A 26,274-nucleotide genomic window follows, 5' to 3' on the forward strand; every position below is an offset into this window, starting at 1 on the left:
CAGCCAGTTTATTATTTCTTTCCTTTGTCCGGGGTGTCTGTATGGAGCCCTCCTCTGTCTTCTTGTTCACATTTTCAGTATTTTCAGTATCACATTTTCATTTACTTGTGGGCTGATGGTAGGATGAGAAGCAAGTGCTTAGCCTCATGGGGGTGCTTGGCAAATGTGATAGTAGGTTTTGTTCATGGTGGGAATCTGGATTTGCATACCACGATTATGGTTGGTCATGTGTGGCAGGAAGCTTAGTCACTCTAGTGTCCACGAAGTCCTCAGCAAGCGGTAACACTCGCTCAGGTTAAGGATGGCCTCAGGTTTCCAGCATCCTTTACAGTCCCAAAGCTTTTCTGGTCTGCAAGGTCAAGTGGCTCACTCCCCTGAGCCTTTGCCAAAAAGCAGAGCAGGCCCAAAGGCAGGGGTCTGCCTCAGTCAGGGAGGCCTTTTGGAGAGGACAGAGCTCATGTTCTCATCCGGCTCAGATCCACCAGAAGCATTTCTTCTTCACCTTCTTGGTTTTTCGCCTCAAGTCCTGCTTCTCTGGGACTGGGGGCTCCACTGGGGACTTTGGTGGAGGAGAGGCCTCTTCAGCAGGTTCAGCCTCCTCCAGACTCTGTAGAACTTCATGGAACCTGCCTTCCTGCTGCCGGAAATCATACTCTACACTGAAAAACACAGAGAGGAAAGCATGGAAAGTAAATTCAATTCTGCACACATGGATTTCACATCACCAAGTGTCCAGTTGAAAAGAAAGTGCTTACTGGTCTGCTATGAAAGAGCATGGGCTTTGGGAAACAGTCCCATGTTACCTACTGACTGTGTGACCTGCAGAAAGTGATACTACCTTTCTGAAACCCCATTTCCTCGTTGATTTAATTGATGGCTGCAATGGCTTCCTCAATGGGAAGTTATTAAGACTAAACGAGGCATGTAACACAGTAATCTGATAGTTGTTACATAAATAGTGACTCTGACATTTCTCTTCCATTTATTAAATGCTCTTAGTAGTATTTTTTGCATGTTAAACACAAAACACTTTGTTATTTAAGATTCAGGAACAGTGTATAATATTTAGGAAATACAGAGAAATATATAACCAAACGTAATGGCTTCCTTTGCTTCTTCCATTCCTGCTTTACTCTCTCCAAGGATGGCTATTTTCAAAATTTTGATGTCTAATTGTCTACAGGCCATTAGCATCTTTGTGTACACATACATGGGCACGGGAACATTTTGTTTCCCTTGCATGAGCATTTTTCTTAGATTTATGTAATTTATGTATCCTGTAGAAAGGCAGTCAGAGTTGTGACTAAGTTCACAGGATCTAGACTCTGGGTTCAAATCCAAACTACTCCATTAACCCTGTGTGTGTGTGTGTGTGTGTGAGAGAGAGAGAGAGAGAGAGAGAGAGAAAGAGAGAGAGAGAGATTAGACAAGTTCTTTCACTTTTCAATGCTTTGGTTTCCTCATCTGTAAAATGGGAATAGCAGAATAACCTATCTCAAAGGCTGTCTTCAGAATTAATATGTATAGGGAAATAGAAATGAAATGCTTAAAGCAGTGTCTGATACAGTCATCCCTTTCAATATGTTAGTCACTCTTCCTGTTGTTAACATTATTTGCATTATCAATACAAATATACTTTTTTCCCTACCTGGTTCCCAAGAGTGTGTTGTTTGAGAGATCTTGGTAGTTAAAGAACTACCTTTAGTGTGCCAAAATGCCGATCCATCTAAATATTCCCCTATGAATAGACAAAGGAGCCATAATGGTGCAGTGGTTAAACACTCAGCGGCTAACCAGGAGGTTGGTGGTTCAAATCCACCAGCCCCTCTGTGGGAGGAAGACGAGGTAGTTTGCCTCCGTAAGGATGTACAAAGCCTTAGAAATCCTATGGGACAGTTCTATTCTGTCCTTCTGCGTCACTGTGAGTCTGGATTGACTTGATGGCAGTGGGTACCATATTGGATAGATACTTTCTGGTGTTTAATTATTAATATCAGTAGCTAGGGGTGTGTGTGTGTGTGTGTGTGTGTGTGTGTGTGTGTGTGTGTTGGTATCAAAAGTATCCAGACTGGACTCTATTGTGTTTATACACACAGACCAGAAAGGTCTGTGAGAAAACCATTAGCTTCAGGGTCCAGGGCTTTCAGATGCAGAAGGCTTTGAGGTCAGAGCAACGCAGCCTCTCTGCTCTGTGTGGGCTGGTGTTTGCTCTCATCCTGGCCTCTGCCAGCACCATCCAGCCAACAGGCCTAGGGACTCCACCTAGCCTGCCTCCTCATTCTGGCTCAGCCCCTTTCTGAGCCGCTGGGACAGAAAGAAGGAATCCTGTCAGACAGCCCTGCAGGTTGTGCTTGAGCCGATTCTGCCTGTAATTGTCAACTCTCCTCCTAGGAGATTTATTTATGGGGGAGTTTTCAGCACTGGGCTGCTTGTAAAAAGGCTCTTAAGCTTGCAGATACTTCCCTTACCTGGTTTCATTGCAGGGCTCCCCAAAGACCTGAGAACAAGGAAGCCAGCGTGGGAGTACCGAGAGTGGAGGAAATGCAGAGTCAGGAAAACAGTGTATCTCCTTGTTAGTGAGGAGAGAAATGGAATGCTCACACGGGAGATAAAAGACCCCATGCCAGTGAGTGATGTGGCATGACTGGCCACCTGCATCCCCAGCAAGAACGAAAAAGGGGCTGTCAGTGAAGGGACACCTGTCTCCTGCTGTGCTCCCACATCACCTCTCTGAGACCCACAGTCTGTGGTAGTACTGGGTGAATGCCACGTAGCCATAGCACTGAGCATCCTGAGATAGCAAAGGAGGGGCTGAAGAGGCTAGGAGCGAGGTGGCCTCTTTGAAAACTAGACTGACGGGGTGTCAGTGCCTAGGGGCCTCTAGGGAGGTGTGTCTGATAATTGAGTTTCTGTATTTTTGATAAGAGTTTCCCAGATTTTCTTCTCCTTGCCTTAGATCTTTCCTCTTTATGCTCCTCTTGGTCCCTCAACAGGAACATAGCTAAATAACTACCTAGTGGATGGAACTCAGATTGCGATCAGAGCAAATTGATTAGCTATGAGATCTTGGGGAAGTCACTTTTCCTTTTTCCATTTTAAGTCTCGGTATCCTCATCTATAGAATGAGCATCTTATCTATTCACAGGATTTAAAAGAAACCAACCAGTCACTGTGGAGACAATTCTGATTCTGTGTACATGTCAGAGTAGAACTATGTTTTGGAGGGTTTTCCGTGGTTGTGATTTTGGAAGTAGATCACAGGCCTTTCTTCCAGAGTACTTCTGGATGGGCTTGAACTTCCAACCTTTTGATTAGCAATTGAGCACATTTACTGTCTGCACTACCCATAGGGCTTCAGAGAAATCTAAATGACATATTGCAGTACAGAGCACAGCGCTTTTCTTGAGCATGGTCTATGCCAAGCATTGTGTCTAAATTACTCAGTACTGCTTTAACAGAAATACCACAGGTAGATGACTTTAGCAAACAGAAATTTATTTTCTCATTGTTTAAGGGGCCAGCTCTGGTGGCTTAGTAGTTAAGAGTTGCCACTGCCAATCCAAAGACACACAGTTTGAATAGGCAGCCTCCTCCTGTGTGATTTACTGCCCCTGAAAACCCACTAGGAGGTCAGCTATGAGTCAGTTCTGAGTCTATGGAATGCAATAACAACAATAACCACCTCCCAGGGAAGGCCTGCTCTCTGTCATCTCTGGAGGAAGGTTCTTACTTCCTCAGTTTCTGCCTCCTAGATCCTTGGCGATCTCCATGTGCCTTGGAGTATAGCCCCACCTCTCCTCTGCTCCTTTGTCTCATCTATTCTATATTTTAAACCAGTTTGACTCAAAATACTCTCAACAGTTAACCTGTCTCATTAACATACCAAAGATAACACATTCTGAACGGGATTATAACCAGTGGTATAGAGGTTCATATTTACAGAATATATAGATTGACAGATATTCTGTGGCCACTTGGCATTGTTGGTCCAGTGACTCTGAATCCTCAGGAAAAGTCAGCCAACATCAGTCACCACTGGAGATCTAGTCAGAGCTCAGGAAATGACACATCACTGGACCAAGGCATCCACAGTTTCATACACTGTAGATTATTAAATTTCCAGCATGAGCTACCAAGCACTGAATGTCTGTTTATCTCTGGAGACACGGTAAGTTCCTGTCTAGGGATATGGACTTGGAGGTAGGAGAATGGTTGTCTCCATCAACCACTGCATTGCACCAAAGACTTTAAAGCAGTGAGCTGCAAACTCTAATTCTAGTGTCCTCTAGCAGTGGGGACATTCATGGTAGCATAAAAAAGAGAAAATCCATATTCACAGCTCTCTTATCTCTGAAATAGTCTTGTCCTCCCCACAAAGACAGAAAAGCTGTCTTCATCCTAGAGTACCAGATGGAGCCAAAGAGAGTGGGCACCCCCTGCTCAGTCTAGGAATTGCTAATGCTGGCTGGGAGAAGACATTCCATCCATCTATCCGCTCACTCATCCACCCATACACGTGTCTTCATCTAGCTATTCCTCACCCCTCTATCTGACTCTCCATAACATACCCATTCGTCCATTCTGCTCTGGGCCTGACAACAATGGGAGGTTCCAGGGCTCTAACAATAAGCTTAGACAGACTCCCCTGTAGAATTGATTTCCCAATGTGTGAAACACGTCATTAAAATGGCAATTACTAGCAGCTAGTTTCAGAATAGGCTTCTTATTTCTCTCAGCTATCCCGAACTTTTCATCTCTAGGCAACCCCCCTGCCAAAATACATGAACACACACACACACACACACACACACACACATGCGCGCGCGCACCTCTTCATACTCCTATATGGAATTTCTTAGACTTAATTCATGTCTCAAACATACAAACAAGCAACAATAATAACAAAATACCCACCTGGCTTTCTCAAGACTCACAACAGGGTCTTACTAACAATTAGAAAAGTAAAAGTCTGGGTGATTCCAGAAGGTGGATGGAACTGGCAGGTCCGGGAAGAGAAGAGACAGGAGACAGAACATACAGACTGTTGCATTGTTTCAGCATTTGCAGTGCAGCCCAGAAGAGAAGAGAGCAAGGGCTCTTCAGTTGGATGTTGTTGGGCTGGAACCATGCCCACAACATATACTAAGCTGGGTGGCCTTGGCCAGTTGCCTCTCTTTCTGTGACTTAAGTAACTGTGGAGCTTATAATAGCTACCTCACTGGGTAGGTGTGCAGGGGGGCTATTCTAACAGGTGTCATCTTCTCACAAGGCCACTGTCCCTGCCCACTCCACTCTCCTTGGCGTCTTTTTGTATTCTTCTCTGAGGCACCGAATGCTTCACCTCCTCACTTAGACCTTCAGCTCTTCAGCAATTGTACACCTTTGGACCAACATTGCTCTTCACCCCTCCCCTCCATGTACATTCAGGGAAGAATACACTCTTTATGTTTCTATGGAAACACAGCAGGGTTCCATTATAATCAGTGGGATTTAGGGAGCTCCTTACCCCCCTCTTGTAACTGCCCCCACTGGTCTTGACAATTTAAAGGGGATTGAAAGGGACTTTCTTTTCAAGGCCAGGCAAATAGCAGAGTATAAAGAGGCATGTGTGCTTTGGAGAGAAATTGATTAATGTATTTTTTTAGGCCATAGCAATTTATTAACATAAAGGAGAATTGTCAGTTTTCTCTTATTCATCTGCTTGACAAACTACGGTTAGTTTGGAGGGGAGGACTGGGGTTGTAATTTGCCCCGGTGGCAGCTGCCTTATAAATGGGGAAGGGGCAGTGCCCACTCTATCATTTGCTTTCATTTTGAGGCGGGTAGAACAGAGGAGCTGTCCCTTCATCTTTCTGCTTAGTCAGCCCATACGATGCACAGCAACCTCTTGAAAAGGAAAGTAAGTTGCTTACTTGGTGAGGATTCAAATAAACTTAGGAAAGAGTTGTTTGCAGATTGTAGAAAGGGTCTCTGCTTTAGGTTTAGACTCTGGGGAATCTGCTTGGATAGCACAAACTGTTCAGCACCTCAGAAGAAAGGACTGCCAGTCTGCTTCCTAAAGGCACCAGTCTGAGAACTCTACAGAACACAGTTATACTCTGACACCATGGGGCCACCATGATTTAGAGCTGACTGAAGATAACTGCAATTAACAAGATAGAAGACTTTCCCAACCATACCCCTGCTTTCACTTTTAATTCTTTCTCTATTGCTTTTCTTCTCTATCATCTATCATCCATATTCTATATTCACTTGGTGTTCCACCCAGGATAAGAAGAAAGAATGATGCTTTCATTGGTGACGAGCTTTAGCTAACAGTCAGAGTGGCACATGGTGGCCAAGGAATGTTAACCTCCACACGATGCAGGACTGAAGTTAAGCATTTGAATCTGTGGGGCTGGTTCCCCTTGGGATGCCTGGGATTCCTGGCACATGGTTCAGGCATGCCCAGCTCACCGCCTAGGGAGCCTAGGCGCCATCCCCCTCCAAGGCAATGTCTGAGCATGGTGCCACATTGCATTTAGAAACTGAGCTGTGTGCAGCCAGTGATGGCTGAGAGCTTTCAGGTTTCCCTCTTGAGGGCACCTCACTAATCTAGCTGACAGATCAATGCCCCAGCCATCATGCTAGGTACAACACAGAAGGATGTTTTTCTAGGTAATTGGAAGCAGCAAGACCCCTACGTCAGGGCTTGTCTGGAAGAAGAAACAGTAAGGAGCAAATAGTAAAAAATAGATAAATACGTGGGCAAACAACGAGCTAGGCTGACTATATAGGATCTCTGATGGATAAACTGAAGTTGGGTGAGTAAAAAAGGAGATGTAAGTTTATACAGAAAACCAAAACAAAAGCTCTTGCTTTCATGTAACATGTAAATTTGCAAAACTCTTCAGATCTGTGATTTCATCTCATCTTCACTGTAGTTCAAGAAGATAAGGAAGAGTGTTATCCCTATTTAACCGATTAGATAATTGTCCAAAGGGAGCCATGCCAAGTTGTGACTGGCATTCAAAGTTTTAACCAAGGATCTACTTTTTTTCAAGGTCTCATTCTAAGGAGAAGAAACAAGAGGGTACCTGTAGCATGTTACATTGGGATACCTAGTGATTTAAATGAGCAACAACAGTAATGGAAATAATGAGTCGTTAATGGAGTGACATCTATATTCTGGACACTGTGCTCCAAGCTGATTTTCATTCTGTCATGTAACTCTTGCAGCTTTGCATTGCTATTATGTACTGTAGAGTCAGAACGAACCCATCTCTCACCCTCCAGCCTGTCTTCAGAGGGTGTAAATCACAAGGGAGGAGAGTTCTTATTTTCCTCTTATGGAGCAATGAGTTGATTCAAACTGTATGCTTTTGGGTTGGCAGCAAAATGCTTTACCACTAAGCTACCAGAGCTTCCCTCTAGCCCTATGAGGGATTATTTTCATTTCATAAATTAGGAAATTGAACAAAGGGAGGGTTAATTATTATGTCAAGAATCTCTGATTTGAATGATTTATTCATCCCCTAAACTAAACTTTTCTACATTAAACTTTTAGAAATAAGTTGCTACAACTCCGAAAGAACCAAACCAACCAAGCAAATAGAATCAGATTGAATTTGACTCACGGCCGCTGCAAGTGTGCCAGAGTAAAACTGTACTCTATAAGCGTTTCAGTAGCTGACGTAGGGGGAGAAGGAAGTCTTTAGGCCTTCATCCAGTTTGTCGTTGGATGGATTTAAACTGCCAGTCTCCATTTGTACTACCTAGGACTTCCACTGAAGGAAGAGAATATATTTGTTAGATGCTGATTGTTAAGATGCATGTGGGTTCAGGGATGGTATTGGTGGATAAAGTCTGGTGCTCCCCAGTGACTTTGCAACTCACTGGGGAACCAGGGCTAGTCAGAGCCTAGGCGGCATGGCCAGGGGTGGGGATGGGGGTGGGAGTGGGCATCATCTTTCTTGTATGCAGACTTATTTTGACAGGGAGGCTGCACTTGTAGAGACAATGTGCACCTCCTAAGAAGTAGCTTTTTCAAGGCACAAGCTGAGCAAAGCCATGTCTGGTATTGACAGCTTGGGTCACCACTGGGCCTTGCTCTTTTTAGAAAGAGAAATGATGATTCTTGAAACTATGTGCTTCCAGCAAGTTGACTGGAAGTAGGTGATCCATGGGGTCTCCTTGACAGTGAAGTTCCCTCCAAATTCCTCTTTACCTCTTCTTCATTTCTCACTAGAGCATTTGTAGGGCACTGCTCTCCACAGAACTCAGGTACGCCACAGATTTATTGACCTTCAGCAATTTTCTGTTTTAAAGGATTAGCTGTGAGAATCGATGACTGCAGCGAGGGTAGCTGGTTCCTGTCCACTTGGATAAATCACAACACTTTGGAAAGTGTCTTTGGGGAAGAATTACAGTCTGAGAAAGTAGGAGGTTTAGTTTAGCTTCCCTTCTCCCCCAGCTTGGAAGGGATATTTCTCCTAAAACTTTCCCCTAGACTAGTTTGCTTTTTATTTATAGGGTGTTATTTTGAGCTTTCCCAATCCAAGTTGGCAACCCCACCCCCTTCTCCTAGAACATCTGTCTGCTAAGGGGTCCCTAGAGGGCCACAGATTCTCTTCTTGGTGCATAAACACAGACGACCAAGGCACAGAAGTCTTCTCTGCTGATAGTTAGCCCTGAAAGCAATCTGTGTGCTGGGATCTGTGTCCCTTTGCCTCTGTATGCATGCTACACCCTCAAAAAGAATAATTTGTCCCAGAGAACTTATCCCCATATATTCATGACTATCCAAGGTCAAAAGGAAGGGGAAGTGAAATCCCTGCCAGTAGGACTTGGATTTGAAGATTGGCCCTGTTGAGTCTTGGACACTTGAGCCACTTACCTTCTCTGAGTCTCAGCTTCCTCATATGTCAAATGAAAACCATAATCATACCCCTAAAGGGTTGATGGGAATCTGAAATGAGATGATGCTAGTAGAGTGTTTAGCAAAATAGCTGGCGTTGTGCCTGATTCCACAAATGGTAACGATTATTATGTTAGTTTGATGGGGGAATAACAATTGGACCATTCTGTGGTCACATTGGCCTCTGTGCCAGCAGCCATCCCTGCTGGATTCCTGTGAAATACTCAACTTGTTTGATTTTTATATTTATGGCGTGTTTCAGCCTCTTTAGCTATTAATGCATTAAAATAGGCCTCATTTTTATTGCAGATAAATTGCTGATGCTGTAAATATTATTTCTTTATCTTTACACTGTAAGGTGGAGAAGAAGGGATAAAGTTAGTCTTGAAAAGCAGGGAATAGAAGCTGTTGTCTTGGATATAAAGCTGTTGGGGCTTAGGGAAATTTCTGCATGGACTCCACACTTTATACTTGTTCCCCAAATAGCTTATACTGTGATTGGTTTAGCTTCTTTGAGGGTTAAATAGGATTCTCCGGATATTCGTGTTCCAGCATCTGACGTGAATGCTACTCGTTCCATGTTAGAACTTGATAAATGCTGTTAATGCATCTGTGATTACGAAAAAGAAGAGACCAGCTGTATTCTTTGTACAGTGGACCCTTGGACATGGTTTGAGTTACACAGGTCCACATGGATGTGGATTTTTTTTAGTGCTATGTAATGGTAACCTTGTGCTTATGAGTGAGTAGCTTGTCTGTACAGTACGTTGCATACCATGATAAAAAAAGTAAATTCTCATAGTTTTTCCACATTTTCACATTTCTTTCAGAAGTGCATTCACTTGTTTAGTATAGTATTCTAAAGCATGACTAATGCCATTAATTCATTCAAAGTTGAGCCGGTGGTACTGGAAGTGTTACCAAGAAGCAAAGAAAAGTCATAATATTACAAGAAAAAGTTGAATTGTCTGATAGATACTATAAATTGAAGTCTGCAGCTGTAGTTTCTTGCCATTTCAAAATAAATTAATCCAGTTGAAGGGCTATTATAAAATATAAAAGAAGGAGGCAGAGGAAAGACTAAAGTGTGCTTGATCCATCCCACGGTCTTTTCAATCACTTTCTCTGCATCTGAAAATTGGACAATAAATAGAGGTGGCAGAAGAAGAATCAATGCTTTTGAATTGCAGTGTTGAAGAGTACTGAATATATCATGGATTGCCAAGACAGCAAACAGATATGTCCTTAAGAAAGTGAAATCAGAGTGCACCTTAGAGACAAATGGTGGAACTTCATCTCCTATATTTTTGGGTTTTGGGAGGAGCCAGACCTTGGAAAAAGACATCATGTTTGGAAAGGTGGAGTGTCAGCAAAGGAGTCAAGGACCCTCAACTAGATGGATTGACAGAGTGACTCCATCAATGGGCTCAAGTATATCAGAGATGGTGAAGATGGCACAGAACAGGGCAAGGCTCAGATCTGTTATTCCATAAGGTCACTATGAATCATGGTCAACTCAACAGCACATTACAACAGCAACACTGCAGTTATATTAAAAAAAACTCAGTAATAAAACCTCACTGCCATCAAGTCCATGCAAACTCATAGCTAACTCTCCACCAGGTTTCTGAGACTATTGCTCTTTTTAAGAAGCGACTGTCCATCTTTCTCCTGCAAAGTCACCAATAGACTCAAATCACAAGAGAGTGTGGTCTTTTGGTTAACAGGGTAACAAAAAGATTACACAACTGGAGCTCCTCATCGTTACGTTAGGGAGCAAGAAATAATCTCATACTGAAAACGAAGTTTTCATTGTGTCATCTATAATGGATGTAACATACAAATATGTTTTAATTCCCTGATATTAGTAAGATTCTCCAGTCAATAACAGAATATCTGTAGTTAAGCTTATATTAACTGGCGATCTTACCAACAACATTGTTGATCTATGCTATTGAGTTGGAATTGACTCATAGCTGACCCTTCAATAGATTTTAAGAGAATTTAAATCACAAGGGAGCTGATTGTCCATCTTTCTCCTGTGGAACAGCTGGTGGATTCAAACTGCCTGTCTTAAGGTTGGGAGCACAATTCCTTACCACTAGGCCACCATACACTTGACCAATAGCAGTGAAGTTTATTATTGACTTGAGACCTTACCAAATAGTGAAAAATAAGCTATTTGCAGTTAAGTTTGGAACTCTGATAGTCTATTGAGTAAGGAGTTGTTTGGCGGCTCCCTGGGAAAAATGCAGGCAATCTCCTTCCATGCAGTTTACTGCCTCTGTAAACTCACTGGATGATCAGCTATGAGTCAGTTCAGACTTGTGGATTATTGTTAGGTACTATTGAGTTGAGTATGCCTCATAGTGACCCTATAAACAACACATCTGACCCTGCCCTGTGCCATCTTCCCAATTGGATGCACTCAGTCCCATTGTTATAGTCACTGTGTTCATTCTCTTGGTTGAGGCTATTCCTCTCCTTCGCAGTACCTCCATCTTTCCAAGCACGATGTCCCTCTCCAAAGAACAGCCACATGCCTAAAATATATCAAGAAGTTTTATCATCCTTGACTCCAAGGAGCACTGTGGCTGTACTTTCTCCAAGACATATTTGTTTATTCTTTTGGCAGTCCATCAGATATTCAGTACTCCTCTCCAATACCACAGTTCAAGGGCATCAATTCTTCTTCTTCATCCTTATTCACTGTCCAGTTCTCAGATGCGTAGGAAATGACTGAAAAGGCCATGCCCTGAATCAGGTGCACCTTAGTCCCCAAAATGACATCTGCTCCTCAATAATTTGGAGAGGTCCCTGACTAGAGACTTTCTAAGAACAATATATCTCCTAATCTCCTGACAGCCATGTGTATTGCTTATGGAATCAAATAAAATGGAGTTGACAATTTCAGTCTTCTTTTCTCTATCATGATCTTGCCTATTAGTCCAGTGATAAGGATGGTACATCGCAACAAACAACATTTAAGTTAGGGGATTCAAAAGTTATATGATGATTTTTCAACTATGCAGGAGATTGGCATCCCTAACCCTCACATTGCTCAAAGGTTAGCTATAATTATATTTCAACTCAGATTTCATTGCTGGCCAAAGGGAAGACTATGGCTACAAGATGAGGTGCTCACAACCCACCTGGCTTCAAGCAGACAAAGGGAAAGTACTAAATAATTTAAGAAAAGTCAGTTGCTAAGCCCACAGAACTGAGTGCATGTTGTATTTCTAGTGAAATGCTTTGTTTGTTTGTTCCTGGTTGGATAACAGCTTTAAGTGACAGATAAGGGCAAAGTCCAGTGACCAAATAGCTTAACCATAGAAGGAAACTCGAATTAAAGCTCTCAAGGCCACCCGACCATGTAGCCTCATGTAGCTCTCTGGAGCCTCTTTGTCTATGAGGTGGAACGCGTGTTTTCCTTCTGCAGGATGCATGGCTGTGAAGTGTTGGCCTGTCCTGTAGGGACCCTCCCTGTTATAAATTCAGATTATCAGCTCTATGAGGGAGAAGGATCCTGCAGCCAATTTCCTTTTTCATATTTGTGACTTCTCAGTGAGCTTCAGAAGGAGTTTCAACAGAGGAGTCAATGCTGGTGAAATAGAAACCCCTGGTTTGAGATTTGGAGGAAAGAAAGGGACAGTGGGAGAGGATTCTGTCACCTGACTGGACACCTATTCCTTGGCTCACAAGCCTGTGTGACTATGTTCTCTTCAAGAGGGGAATGGGGGTGGCCAGCACTTTGCACACACTCACCGCTGTCCATTGTCAGATGCCTTTAATTGATCCTCCAGGACTCACCAGAGGACAGTTCCTCACATTCGAGCTGTTGACCAGAGAGCAGGATTCGGCTTTAATTGGCCCTAACTTTAATTGGAGGAGAAATGTCAGCAGGGATTGCCATGCAGGCCCTCATCTCAGATGAGGCCTGAGGAGCTGAGAGATATGGGAAGAGTGAGAGGCCAAAATGAATCCCCTAAGTCATGCATAATGTAGGCCTGGGCCCCACAGTGGGCCAAGAGACACTCATTTTGCCTTAGTGATAACAGGAGGCCTCGGAAGGCAGACCTGTGCCATTAGCAACCTGCCGTCTCTCTCCTTTCCTCCCCCTCTGCCTCCATTCTCACTTGCACTCTTTACTTAGCACTCTGTGATAATCTGTATAATCTAAGCCTAGCAGACAGGTAATCCTTCCAGTGATGCCTTTCAAACAAAAGCTAGTATATGTGCAATTGTAAAAGCAAGATCCCCACCACCACCACAGGCATGTAGGCTAGTTGTTTCAAACTGGTTTAGTACATCACCTGCTATATGTCATTATGAGATCCATCTTTTAACTGGTTCAATATATCTAGGAAGTGGCTGGTATCATTGGTTAACACCGTGGGCTGCTAACCAGGAGGTTGGAGGTTTGAGTCCACCCAGAGGTACTTTGGGGGAAAGGCTACTCTTGAAAAATCAGCCAAGCAGCTAGTATTAACAGCTGTCTGGGGGATTCTGGATCATGGAAACGCCTTTTTACACCTGCATCTTCAAATATACATCCTCCGGCTGCTTTTGGCTGAGGAGAGCTTAGAAATATCACATTGCCCTGCATCCCATCCCCTATAGCTGGCTTCCAAAGGGAGGATGCTATGGAACCAGATTGCGGGCAGACAGAACTGCTGCTCATCTTGCCTTGGACATGTATTTGCTCCAGAATTTTGTGCAAGTGCCTGACCTTTTCTAAGCCTTGGTTGCTTCATCTATCAAAAGAGACTTTCTTCTCCTGATTTGGTTGTAGGGTATTGTGTGAAAACAAAAGAAACCTCTATTGATTGACCTCTTCTTCTACTACCTAGGGATTCGTATTTCATCAAGTGAACCACAAGAATGAATGTCTAATTCATCCTCTCAAAGAGATCATTGAGGCAGTTCAGTTACCCTAAACTCAAATTCAAATCCATTGCTGCCAAATTGGAACGGACTCATAACTGACTGTCCATTGGATTTCTGAGTCTGTAAATCACACAGGAAGATGTTGCCCATCTTCTCCCAGAAGAGCTGCTGGCTGATTCAAATGGCAAGCGAGGTGGCCATTGGGTTAGCAGTTATGCTACCAGAGCTCTCTCAACCACAACAGAAGAAAGATATTTGGTCTGAAGGAGTTTATGCTTCTCCATGAATCAAAATGTGCCTTTCTCGCTGCATCCAGTGCAGAAGTACTGAGTGGTGGTGATGGATGGCCTCCGTGAACATGGATCTCAATGTCCTGTAAAATTGCGACAGGGCTTCTGAGTCATCAAAGGAAGATTTGATTAGGTTCCATCTCATTGAAAATATGTTGTGTTCCAGGTATTTGAAAATTGATAATCCATGAACCACATTCAGCCTTCCTTCCTTAATAAAAATATTTGATCAATTCAGACTTTCTGTTTTCCTGCCCGAGGTACACACATGGTACAAATTCTTTTACTTTCATGCAATTTAAATAGCTGTCCCAGGACCATCTCTGTTTTCTAATCTTCCTGCAATCAGTTTTGTTGTTTTTTTATTATGTGCCATTGAGCTGATTCCAACATAGTGGGGTTATAAGATAGAGTAGACCTGGCCCTAACAGAGGCAGAACACCAAGTCTTTTCTTTTGAGCAGATGCTGGAGAGTACAAATCTACAGCCTTTTTTTTTTATTTATTAGCAGGTGAGCTCTTAACCATTATGAACCTGGGCTCCTTCTAGTCAATGTCTCTCTCTTATGCTGACTTATAGTCAGAACTGACACTCCAGAGGGTTTCCGAGGCTGTAAATCACATGGGAGGAGATGGCTCATCTTTCTTCTGAAAAGCCAATGGTAGATTTACACCTCTAGATAGGCAAGGCCTTAGGCGTAAAAGCACAGCTACCTAACAGCTATGCCACCAGTGTTTCTCTCCAATCAATATTAAACCATTCTGTTATTTGAGAAGATTCTTAAAAAGCACCTACTTGGAAATGAGTATCAGACTGCTCAAAAGAATGATCTTAAGGTAGAAGACCAGACAAAACCAAGAGGAAAAGGCATTCCAGGCATTAAAGGACCTTCTGGAGAGGCATATGGAGCTCCTCTACCACAGCCAGTCGGGAGTGGCACTGCTAACCAAAGGTGGCACCTGTCTGGCCTCTTGAACTCACCAGCATCTTGACAAGAGAAAGGTGGTCAATCTCCTCCTGTGTAATTTAAAGCTTTTGAAGACCTTCCGGACATTCAGTTATTAGTCTGCTACTACTTGATGTAAGTAATTTAAGTGATGGTTACACAAAGGCCCAGATATAAGTAATGTAAGTGACTGTGACGCTTAAAGGCCCGGCGGCATGGCAGACATCTGGAATTGGTAATGTGCCTTGTAGTTCTAGGTGCTGGAGAGGAACAGGGTACACAGTCAGTCAGTAACCTTAGCATCACATTGGAAGGCCTTGAACAATTAGCGAAAGGGAAAACAGAGTCCAGGAAAAGATTGTGCAGCAACACAACATGATCAGATTCCGTTTTGCAGGTAATTTAGCAATTTGTGTGGAGGATCTCTTGGGATGGAGCAGGCAGGACCCGTGGCAAAAAGATCAAATGCAGTTCAGATGACAAATGCTAAGGGCCTTTACTGAATAAGAGGCAGAGGTGATGGCACAACGGGGTGGATTTAGGAGGTAGAACAGATATCCAGTCTGACATGTGCTGTGAAAGAAAGTGATGAAGGCAGTGGTGGAAAGAAAGTGATGAGGGTAGTGGTGGGCCCCTATTCTTTGTGGAGATGCCTCATGGTTAATGGTGTATTAAACATCTAAAGAAATATGAGGAGAGAATAAATTTTGTGGGGGAAAATGAAGCTTATGATTTGGGATAATAAATTTGATGTACTCATGGGAGATCAAGCCTCATAGTTAGTTGACAGTGTGAGTCCCTGGGTGAGGCAGAGGGTTAATGGGCTTGTTGAATAACTGACCTTTGGAGGTTCAGGTTCACCTGGAGGTACGCTGGCAGAAAGGCCTAGTAATCCCCAAACTAAGCCACTGGCAGCCCTATAGAGCACATCCTGCTCTGACACACTTGGCATTCCCATGGCCTAGTGTTTATGTGACAGAATCTGATAGTTGAAGAAATAAATTTGGATCTCAAAAAAGAGGTGGTGGGTGGAAGCAGGAGAAAGAAGGGGCCACAGAAATAAACTTAAAGTCATATATACACTTGAAGCCTTAGTGGGGGCTGCAGACTGAGAAGAGGCAGCCTGTCCAGGGAGCACCCAGCCAAAGAGTATCCCTATGTTTCCTTCCTTTTTGTTGGCAGCTTTCAAGTCTTTGACGGCCAGCCTCTCTCTTCACCCACTGCAAATGGAATAACTGCATCTTGCTCTCCATTTCAATTTCTTAAACAACATGCTTGACTGGTAGATGAAAATTTTTCTCTGGGACAAGTCTTCCTATTCTTTTTGCCTTGAAACATTTGAGGCATCTCACAACTTACACTGAGTGACTTTTTTCCTGGGAGCTGCATCCAGAAAATAAATGCATGCTGAGTGTAATATGAATCCACTATAGAGCCTCTGCCAGTTGTGTTTAGAATGAACCAGGGAATGGAGTGCAGGGGGATGCGGCTGGAGGAGCAGAGACTGGGTGAGGGGCAGAAGCGTGCAGAGACGGGGTGAGGAACAGAAGCGTGCAGAGACGGGGTGAGGGGCAGAAGCGTGCAGAGACGGGGTGAGGGGCAGAAGCGTGCAGAGACGGGGTGAGGGGCAGAAGCGTGCACAGACCTTCTGTCCTTGAGAAGCAGCTAAAGGAGCTGATTGCTAGGACACTATTTCCCATCATTCTTTCACCATCTTCATAGTATCTGTGGCATTTCTGGCACCATCTGTACAATTGTTTACTTAATTTCTTTCTCTAAATCAATTCAATTTTTAAGCTTTAAAATGTTTATCTAAAACAGGCAATATCACTTTGTAAATGGAAATGTGTACAGCTTATAATAAGTGTTGAAGGGGTTTCATTTTTTCAAAGTGTCAATGAAAAATTTAAAGTTATTATAGTCTAGCCAGGTATTAATGCTTGCTCAAGGCTATGAGCCTGAGACCTGCTCTTTTTTTGGCAAAGAAGTGCTATAAGCAAGCATTAGAAAGGTTTTGAAGATATTCTAGCACCAAATTCCAATTTTTGCCTTTCAGAAAATGACAAGGATTAAAATAAATTTTAAAAAGGAACAATCTTCTCAGTAAGGAATTCAGTTATTTCATTTTGAGCACCACTGGTGCCTTTGGGACCTTGTCCTAGGATTAGTGTTAAGGAGAGATCAGAAGAGTGATTGGAGTGAAGTAGTCTGAGTCAGCCTGAGGCATGGAACCTACAACAGTCAAAACTCAAAGAAATCCATCCTTCTTGGCATATAGAATTATCTAGCAGAGCCCCCCCCCCCCCAAGGGCCAAATGTGGAGCTTATAGCCATTGAGTCTGGTGCTGTTCTCTTTGATGAGTTGTTATTGTTGCTGTTAGGTGCTATCTAGTCAAGTATGACTCAAAGCAACCCTATGAACAACAGATCTGAAAACCCTGTTCTGTCTTCTGTCTAGTGCCATTCCTGTAATTTCTGACATACTTGAGCTTGTTACAGCAGTCATTGTATCAAACCATATCACTGAAAGTCTTCCTCTCCTTAGGTGATCCTCTACCTTCCCAAACATGCTATCACTTTCCAAGTATACTCCCTTCCAGTAGTATGTCCAAAGTAGATGAGACAAAGCTTCACCATCCTTGCTTCTAAGGAGCACTTTGATTACACCTTCTCCAAGATGTATCTCTTCGTTTTTTGGACAGTCCATGGGCCCATTCAGTACTCGACTGCAACATTACAACTCAAAGGCATTAATTCTTCTGTCATCATTATTCATTGTTCAACTCTCAGATGCATAGCAAATGATGAAAAGACCGTAGCCTGAATTAGGCACAACTAAGTCTTTGATGAGATAGGATCTTCCAACATAAACCCTGGAAGAAATTCAGGGGGACGCACTTCTCTGAGCAAGAAGAATGGTTTGAATGGAACCAGATGAGCTTAAGGTCTTCATAGGAGCAGGCAGCATATCATAGCCCTTGGCTGATGAGGCCTGTGGGAAATAAGGTTTAGAAAACCTATGTGTTGCTAACTTGGCAGCAGCTTCAGAGAGGAATACCAGTAGACTATCCATCATCTGGCCCTGTGCTTTATGTATACTGGGCCCATCTATCATCCCGGAAAGAGACCATGCTTAACAAGGCCTGGGGATGAGTATTTCACATCACTTATTCATTAGTTTGTAAGATTTGACTTTCCAAGATGAACCACAGGGTTTGAAGTACTTTGAAATGTGTTCTTTAAAAAGAAAAAAAAGGAAGAAATGACAACTCTCATCTTCCCACTGTTACTATGATGGGGATGTTGTTACTATGATAGGGTTGTTCTGATCTCTTTGCTTTCATCAAATTAATTGCCCATTCTTCTGCAATGACTTAGATACAAGGATATAGATACTGTCTGGGAGAGTCGTCTGCTTTGAATGGTAATGAGGGCTGTATGCATACAATCGCTGTGCCTTTTAGAAAACTGGAAAAGGTTGTGTGCTTGGTTTGCTCATCCATCTAGAGCTGTAACTTAATTTAGAGTGTTTGCAGAAGGCTGTTTGAAGTAGATATTAGGAAAATGAAAAAAAAAAAAATTCTTAGATTTGTTGGAAGGTCATAGTTTAGCTAAATATTGCCAGGTTTATTTTTTTAATTCGGCTTAGAATATCAGAATGTCAAAACGGAAAAGACCAGAAGAACCAAACCAGATGCTGTCAAGTCAGTTCCAGCTCATGCATTTCAGAGTGGAACAGTGCTCTGTAGGAGTTCGGTGACTGTCATCTACATGAAGTACCTTGCTAGACCCTTCTTCCAAGATACATCTAGTTGGATTGACGCACCAGTCTTTCATTTAGTAACCAAACACTTAACCAAGTTTGTGCCACCCACAGACAAAGAGAACACAAGGACTGTCTAACTAAAGGTCCTCGTTAGATGAGGACGCAGAGGCCAGCAATGACTCATCCAAGGCCAAACTGTGAAGCATCAGTGGATTAGTAAATGACTACATGCAGTTTCTACTTATGTAAGCCAAAGGAAAACTCTTTTTATGATGGGATAAAATACAACATCTGACTGATGAAGAAAGGAGAAACAGTCTAAAAAATTCAATTCTGGCTTGTGACAAATAGTTCTTATTTATGATGAATATTGCTTGTCCTCTTTATCAAGAAATATAGCAATTTTTGTCTGCCTAGTGATTAGGAAAGGAGTCTGTTGGGTCAGTGGTTAAATGCTTGACTGCCAGCTGAAAGATTGCTAGTTCAAACCCACCTTGGGCCCCCGTGGGAAGGACCTGGCAATCTGCTTCCATAAAGATTACAGTCTAGAAAACCCCAAGGGGACTTTCCATTCTGTCACATGGGATTGCTTCGAGTGAGAAATCAACTACACAATATTTAAGAACAACAAAATTATTGTTGATGTTTCTTGTTATGTGCCAATGAGTAGTTTGCGACTCATAGCAACTCTATGTACAATAGCTCTGAATCCTGCTCTATCCTGTGCCAACCTTGTTGTCTCTGACACATCTATCCCCATTACCCCAGTCACTGAATCAATCCATCTCATCAAGGATTTTCCTTTCTTGCACTGTCCCTCCACCCTTCCAAGCATGATGTCCCTCTCCAAGGACTGATCCCACCTTGCCACATGTCCAAAGTATGTCAGATGAAGCTTCAGAATCCTTGCCTCCAAAGAGCATCCTAGTTTCACCCTTTCCAGGACAAACCTATTCATTCTCTTAGCAGTCCATGGTATAGTCATACTCTTCTCTAGCACCACAGCTTAAAGGCATCAATTCTCTTTCTATCATCCCTAGTCATTGTCAAGCTTTCTGATGCATAGCAAGTAATTGTGAAGACTATCTCCTGGATCAGGCACACTTCAGTCTCCAGATTGACATCATTGCTTTTCAATACTCTAGAGAGGTCCCTGACAGCAGACTTTCCTAATGCAATTAGTCTTTTGAGTTCTTGGCTGCTAGTCCCAAGAGTGTTGATTGTGGAGCCAAATAAACTAGTGATGTTAACAATCTCACACAAAATAATTAGTAAACTTCAATAAGATAGGTTAGCTATAGGCACACATAGATATATCTGTATCTTTAGAAACTCTGTTGGCATGATAGTTGTGTGCAGCATGTTGGGCTGCTAACTAAAAGGTTGGCTGTTCAAATCTACCAGCTGCTCTGAGAGAGAAAGACTAGGCAGTCTCCTCTTGTAAAGATTTACAGCCTTTGGAGTCTGTTGGAGGATCACCATGAGTTGGACTCAAATTGATGGCATGGCAACACGTACACACACACACACACACACACACACACACACACACACACTAGCAATTGCTGGGATTGCCTACTTAGGCCTCAAACCTTGTTTGGGACCCTTCCTTTTGGGAGATGCCAGATGTTTACTTTGAGCAGCCCTGGAGCTTCTCTTTGTGAAAGCACATTGTCTTGCAGCTCCTGGGTGTAAGGAGCTGACAAGTTCAAATGAGAGAAGGCCCCAAACTCTGCATAACTGTAAGAAGCTCTTGACCTTCAAGCCCACAACCTCTTGTTAGCATGTAATCTCTAGAAGTGGCCAAAGAGAATGAGCAATTTTAAAAGATACACAAACAACCCAATTGGACATCAGTTTGTGCAGGCCCTGAACTTTTCTACCTGAGAGAGAAAAAGAAATGGTGGAAGCAAAACTATACACATTTGTCAAACAAAATTAGATGCCATCAACTGAAATGACTGCTTTTGAGTTCTCCCTCACCACCGAAAGTGGGCTTCCTGCTAAGGAACATTGATCTTTCTAGTAATAATAGTAATAGACCTTTGGATTTGTACAGAGGCTTGCCAGTACAAAAGGCACTCATATAGATTATCTCATTTGTTCCCTATGGCAGTTCCTCTGTGGATAGTTGTTCCCAGTCTACAGATAAGGAAGCTGAGACCCAAACAAGTTATGGAGGTTTCCTGAACTCAGATAGTTAGCAGATTTCACAAGTATAGTGATACTTTTATCATGATACCTTTATCATGAGGCATTTATTATAGCAACCTTCCTCCATGCTGTAAGGAAATGGTGTGTTTAGAAATGAACACCAAGTGCTTCCCACATCCCTTGACACATAGTAAGTGCTCAGCATGTGATACTTTACTGCTGAGGAAGAGGCAGCATGAGGGAGTAATTAAGACCACACGATTTTTGGATAGACCGATCCAAATTTGAGTCTTGGCTCTGTCCCCTTCTGCTCCCTGTGACCAAGCTAAATGGCTCACCTCCCTAGAGAATGACAACCCTTATCTCACAATATGTAATTGAGAGGCGAGATACGAAGGCATGTGCAGAGCTCAGCATAGACTCTGCCTTTGGTATTCAATAGATGGAGTGATGGTTATACCAAAAAATTTGCTCATTTGACATAATGAACCAAAGCAATTCCAACATACAGTTCATAGTAAAACACCTTGCATTTGGGATCTCAGGTATTCTGAAAATTATGTCTTTGCCCCTTTCTTGACTTTCTGTGTTGAATGTTTATGAGGTGGCCTGTGGCCCCTGAAATGTGTGTGCTCTGCAGAGCAGACCTCAGCATGGTCAGGTACCTGTATATGATGCACGCTGTGTTCTGGCAGGTGCTGCAATTGTTGAGATCTTGGCCTGTTCGGTAAAAGTTGCGCCTGGAAGACAGAACAGTTGCTTGGTAAATGTTTTAAGCAAGACTGGCATGGGATGCTTGCATTTTACTGACTCACTCGTTAGTCCTGACCTGCTAACATCACTTCTCAATTTAGTGCTGCTCTGAAGCCTGGAAAACAGTGCTTCCTTTTTCTAGAGGGCTATATATGCACATGTTTCAAACATTTTTAAATCTGAGGCGCTTTTTGTCCTATACTGACAATAGCCTTGTTAGCTGACTCAGTTATCCTGACAGAAGGAGTATGTTAAAATCCTGGCCCCTTGGCTTACTGTATTCCTCTGTCACTACGCTTCTTCCTTTAAATCAATGCTGATTCTGCCAAATAGCCACTAAGACCAGTTCATGACCTCTCTCCCCTCCCATCTTTTTTTCTTTTTAATTATTATTAGCTTTAGCCATTCTTAGTTCTCTGTTGTTCAGGAGTCCTTTTTGGAGATAGGAGCATCCCATATTTCAAAGAATAGCTGCCTTCTCCCTAGATTGGTGCTGAGTCACCCAAGAAAGCATTTTTTGGTGACTTTCTTTCTCTGCAAAATTTGTGATTTCAGGTCCTAGTTAGTTGGCCAGTGATGGACTAGCCCGTCATCAAAGTGGTCAGTGGAGGGGAAGGTCAACAGTAAGTTCAGCAGCATGTCAAGTCCTTTGTTACAAACACACAAATAACTACAATGCAGTGCAGCCGCCTTCGCTGACTGGAAGGAGAGGGTGGGAAAGTCCTGCCTGCCAGCTTTTCCCTGTCATTTATCAACTGAGCCTTCCCCTTCACAAAGATCATGGTTTTGACCCTGCTGCTTAATTACCTCCTTTCCCCAGTGGAAACACCTGGAAACAAAAACAAATAGCAATGAAAAGCCACACAAATCCTCAAAGGCCTGAAAGAATGAAAACCCAACCAAAGAAAAGGAAGGACATTTGGCTCCAGCCGGCAGAGGACAACTGCACTTCCAACATCTTGGAATTATTTTGCTGACAGAAACCAATGCTCTCTCAGTTTCTAGCCTGACACATAACTTAACCCAGAAGTTTGTGATTAGAGGAGGAGTGAAAAAAAAAATCACCTTACCCTTCTGTCAGAGCTCTAGCTTTTTCCAAGTCTTGAATTACATTCAACAGGACTTTAATTTTCTCTTGGTTCGAGTGCAGGGATTCCTCCACCGATTGTAGCCTGCCTTGGAGGTCACAGAGTTCACCCCTGGCGAGGTGGATTTGATTGATCCCACTCATCTCTGTGTTGCTCTGGAGCTTTGTTTCATTTCTTGGGAGAGAGGATGGGGTGGGATCACTTCCTGAACAGTCTGGAGGGTCCAGGGGATCGGACTGCGTGGAATTCTTGGACGCCTCCTCCTGGCATGTGGGGGCAGATCTTGGCCCACAGTTAGCTTTTAGTGCCGCCAGGTCCTGGTGATTGTTACCAGAAGAAAGGCAGTCTGAAGTTCTTCCTGGATGGGCTGGCTGGCTGTGGGTGCCTAGTGAGGGGGAGCTGTGAGTCCGTGGAGGAGAGCGGATACACTTCTCCTCACATTGAGAGGACAGTGGGCCATGGTCTTTGCCATGGGGGTTGTCTTTGGGCAAAAGCAATTGTGGGTGGAATTTACCTGTGCCTGGTATGTGGTTGGCACCGCTGGTGGCATTTAAGCAGGAGGAAGGTCTTTCTGACTCTGACGGTGGTGCACTTCTCCTGTCACCTGGACATGTTTCAGCCCCGGGGTTTATGGAGTTACTGATGTCTGCCAATCTAACTGGGCTGAAAGTGACCCCTCGAACCTCCCAGGAAGGACTGTGGTAAATATCGTCTGGAACCTGAATGGCAGCTGTTGCTTTCTCCGAGGTTCCCCAAGTCCCTGCTTCCAAGCAGATGCTAACAGGCCCATTGCTTTGCACCTTGGATACCCTCGAGAGAAATGGGTGAGACAGCTTGACCCTTCGGGGCCCATCGTCAAGGTGCTGAGCTAGCCTCAAGTAGGTGAAATCAGAAGACACAATGTCCTGTTCAGAGAGGTTGCCGTTGACCTGGATGGCACTTTGGGTTGCTGTTGGCATTTCCACCAGGGACTTGCTGGCTGTGAGTTTCTTTTTTTTGAAAATTGGGAAATGCTTCCTGAGACTGGGGGAGGTTTGGATTGCGATGTTCCGAAAGCCCCCTGCCTTCTGGGCCCTGGGGAAGGACAGTGAGTAGGAGGGTAGGTGATGGTGCCTGGATGTTTGGGTCTTACCCATCACAACCGTGTCTTCGGAGGTGTGGGCATCGTCCTCAGGGAGGCCGCCTGGGTTCTTACTGGTCCCATCTTCCTTGAACCGGACCTGCTGGGATTTGCTCCTGCGGTGGTGAGGCTGTTTTACAAACTCCAGTGACTCTAGGCTGCTTCGCTTCAGGAGCACAGGCCGCACTTTCACATTTTGCTGGGCCATTGAGCCTCAGTTGAAAGGGTTGGGACCATGAGTGTCTCTCGGGCACATTGCCTTAGGTCTTTGGAGTGGCATCTGATGATGGCATTTCAGACACAGAGAAATGCCAGTCAGGATGGAGCGGTCCTCTCCTCTTACTGTGAGAAGCTTTGTAGGCCATTCCCAGCCTGTGGGTTCTACTTAGGAGTGATTCCTAATGTTTCCTCTGCAGTCAAAATATTATTCCATTGTCTTGATAGGCATCACTTAGATTAACAATGAGTTACACTAATTATACATCTCATCTACCAAGAGAACTGGTGGGCTGTTTATCAAAGGAGATAGGCAGAAGGTTCTGATGCTAGTGGAAATTTGCTGTTGTGAACACAAAAAAATGACAGAAGTACCATTTAGAGGACAGTGCCAGACTTCCAGGGTATGGATTCCAAAAGGAAACTGCTACGTGTGGAACATAAAGCTTCCTCCTTTCCCAGCACATCAATTTCCAGTGTAAAACTGCAGGGAACTTAAACACATCTTCTTTGCATAACATGTAAAAAGGTGAAGAAAGAAATGACCTGTAGGTTTACTTCTTTGATGATATATGATACTCCCAAGGGAACATCTCTGTTTATGTCAAAAACAGATCCTTCCCTTGGGGCCATTTTCTTTCTTTCAGGCTACTTCCTTTTCTTCAGCAAAGGATACTTATCTTCCTAAATTGCTTCACAAAACCCAGTGGAGTGTGACCAGGACAGGATTGAAGCATTGAGGGGATTCAGAGGGCAGCGTCCCCATGGTGATGATCACATGGAGGCAGAGTGAGCCATGTCTGCCGCCTCTGAAGTTTGAGCCAGGGCCGGTGTTCACTTGGCCCTGGGGATCGGACCTGAGCCAACAAATGATCTCTGCAAGCAGGCAACAAGCGTCTGAAAGGGAAGAGACAACAGTTGCCACTGAGAATGAAGTTTCTATGGATCTTATTTTGCTACAAATTCCAACCTCCTAACTCTAAGTGCTTTTGAGTAAAAAGTATAGGATTAAGCTGTCCATACAGTACTTTGTTCTATTCCCTTAGTGTATCAGGTAACTTCTGCCTACAGGCCCTTTAACAAAATGCTGCCTGCCAGGCCTTTGCCAGCCTCCACTCCCAGGCACTCAATCAACTCCTGTTCATTAAAGAAGCCCCAGCTTAAATGTCCTTTCCTTAGTGATCCTATCCACGACTTCACCCTCATACACACCCTCAGTCCTAGACCACACCAAGACCCCTAGCAGATGTTCTCATTAGCCCCCTCAGAGCACAGATTGCAGCTGTAATTAGTAATCTACTGTGTATATATTTATTTAGTGTGTATCACCAAGGACCCTGGAAGGACTAGGAAGGTTGGAGGTAGATCTACAGCCTTCATGCAGGCTCGATACAGTGCTTCATCGCATTTGGTGAATGAGTGGATGGCTGGAACAAGAGCCTGGATTATGGGAGCTCTAGAGTGTCATGCTGCAGCCAATAGACATTGTCCTAGCATTCTAACTATTAACTGTAGCCAAGATTTCCTTTAACATCTTCATTTTAGAATTTCTTTCTTAGGAAATAATTGGATATGGGCTTCTTCATGGAAAGTGCCTCTTTTAATACTAACAGCAACCATTTATTGAACACCTATTTTTACCATGCTGCAGACTTCATATACTTTAATTATAGTAACTGGCATCTACTTAGTTCTTGCTACTGTGTCGGGTGTTGCTCTGAGCAAGCACCTTTCATCAATAACACATTTTTTTCCTCATAAACTACCCTATAAAATGACTATGATTGTTACTCCCATTTTGTAGTCAAAGAATCAGAACCCTAGCTCTCTTGTTCATAGGATCTCTATGAAATATAGTTGACTAGACAGCACATGACAACAACATAGGTGAGTCCTAAATCGATGCTCTTAACCTTGAAATTATGTCTTTGCCTCCTTGGGATCTGCTTTGGGTATACAAGTCAGATGAAATTAGGGTGAAGTACCCATCAGGGCTACAGAGACTCAGTGGGCTGTCCCCTGTCCTTGACATAGAAAGGTGAACTTGTTGGTTGCAAATTAAAGAAGTCTCATGGAACTAGACTAAGGCCCTATTCTGCCTGAATTTTTTCTTAAGAGTAGGATTTTCAATGAAGATAATGTCATAAACAACTTCAAG

General features: G+C 43.4%; 2 protein-coding genes across 2 annotated transcripts in view; one reads left to right on the top strand and one right to left on the bottom strand.

Annotated features, from left to right (window-relative positions):
- The window catches only part of DOCK2 (dedicator of cytokinesis 2), a 736,392-nt gene that overhangs the window by 398,671 nt on the left and 311,447 nt on the right, over positions 1 to 26,274 (top strand). The gene's annotated exons all lie outside the window — the stretch shown is intronic.
- Positions 473 to 24,108, bottom strand: FAM196B (family with sequence similarity 196, member B). The gene is made up of 3 exons (XM_006884334.1): positions 22,763 to 24,108; positions 21,605 to 21,679; positions 473 to 659 (listed from the first exon to the last, which is right to left on the bottom strand). Exons 1-3 carry the CDS (start codon positions 24,106 to 24,108, stop codon positions 473 to 475), a joined length of 1,608 nt encoding a protein of 535 aa, XP_006884396.1.

Source organism: Elephantulus edwardii, unplaced genomic scaffold (genome assembly GCF_000299155.1).
Source record: "Elephantulus edwardii isolate Elephantulus edwardi_28Jun2011 unplaced genomic scaffold, EleEdw1.0 scaffold00033, whole genome shotgun sequence".
Taxonomy (NCBI): Eukaryota; Metazoa; Chordata; class Mammalia; order Macroscelidea; family Macroscelididae; genus Elephantulus; species Elephantulus edwardii.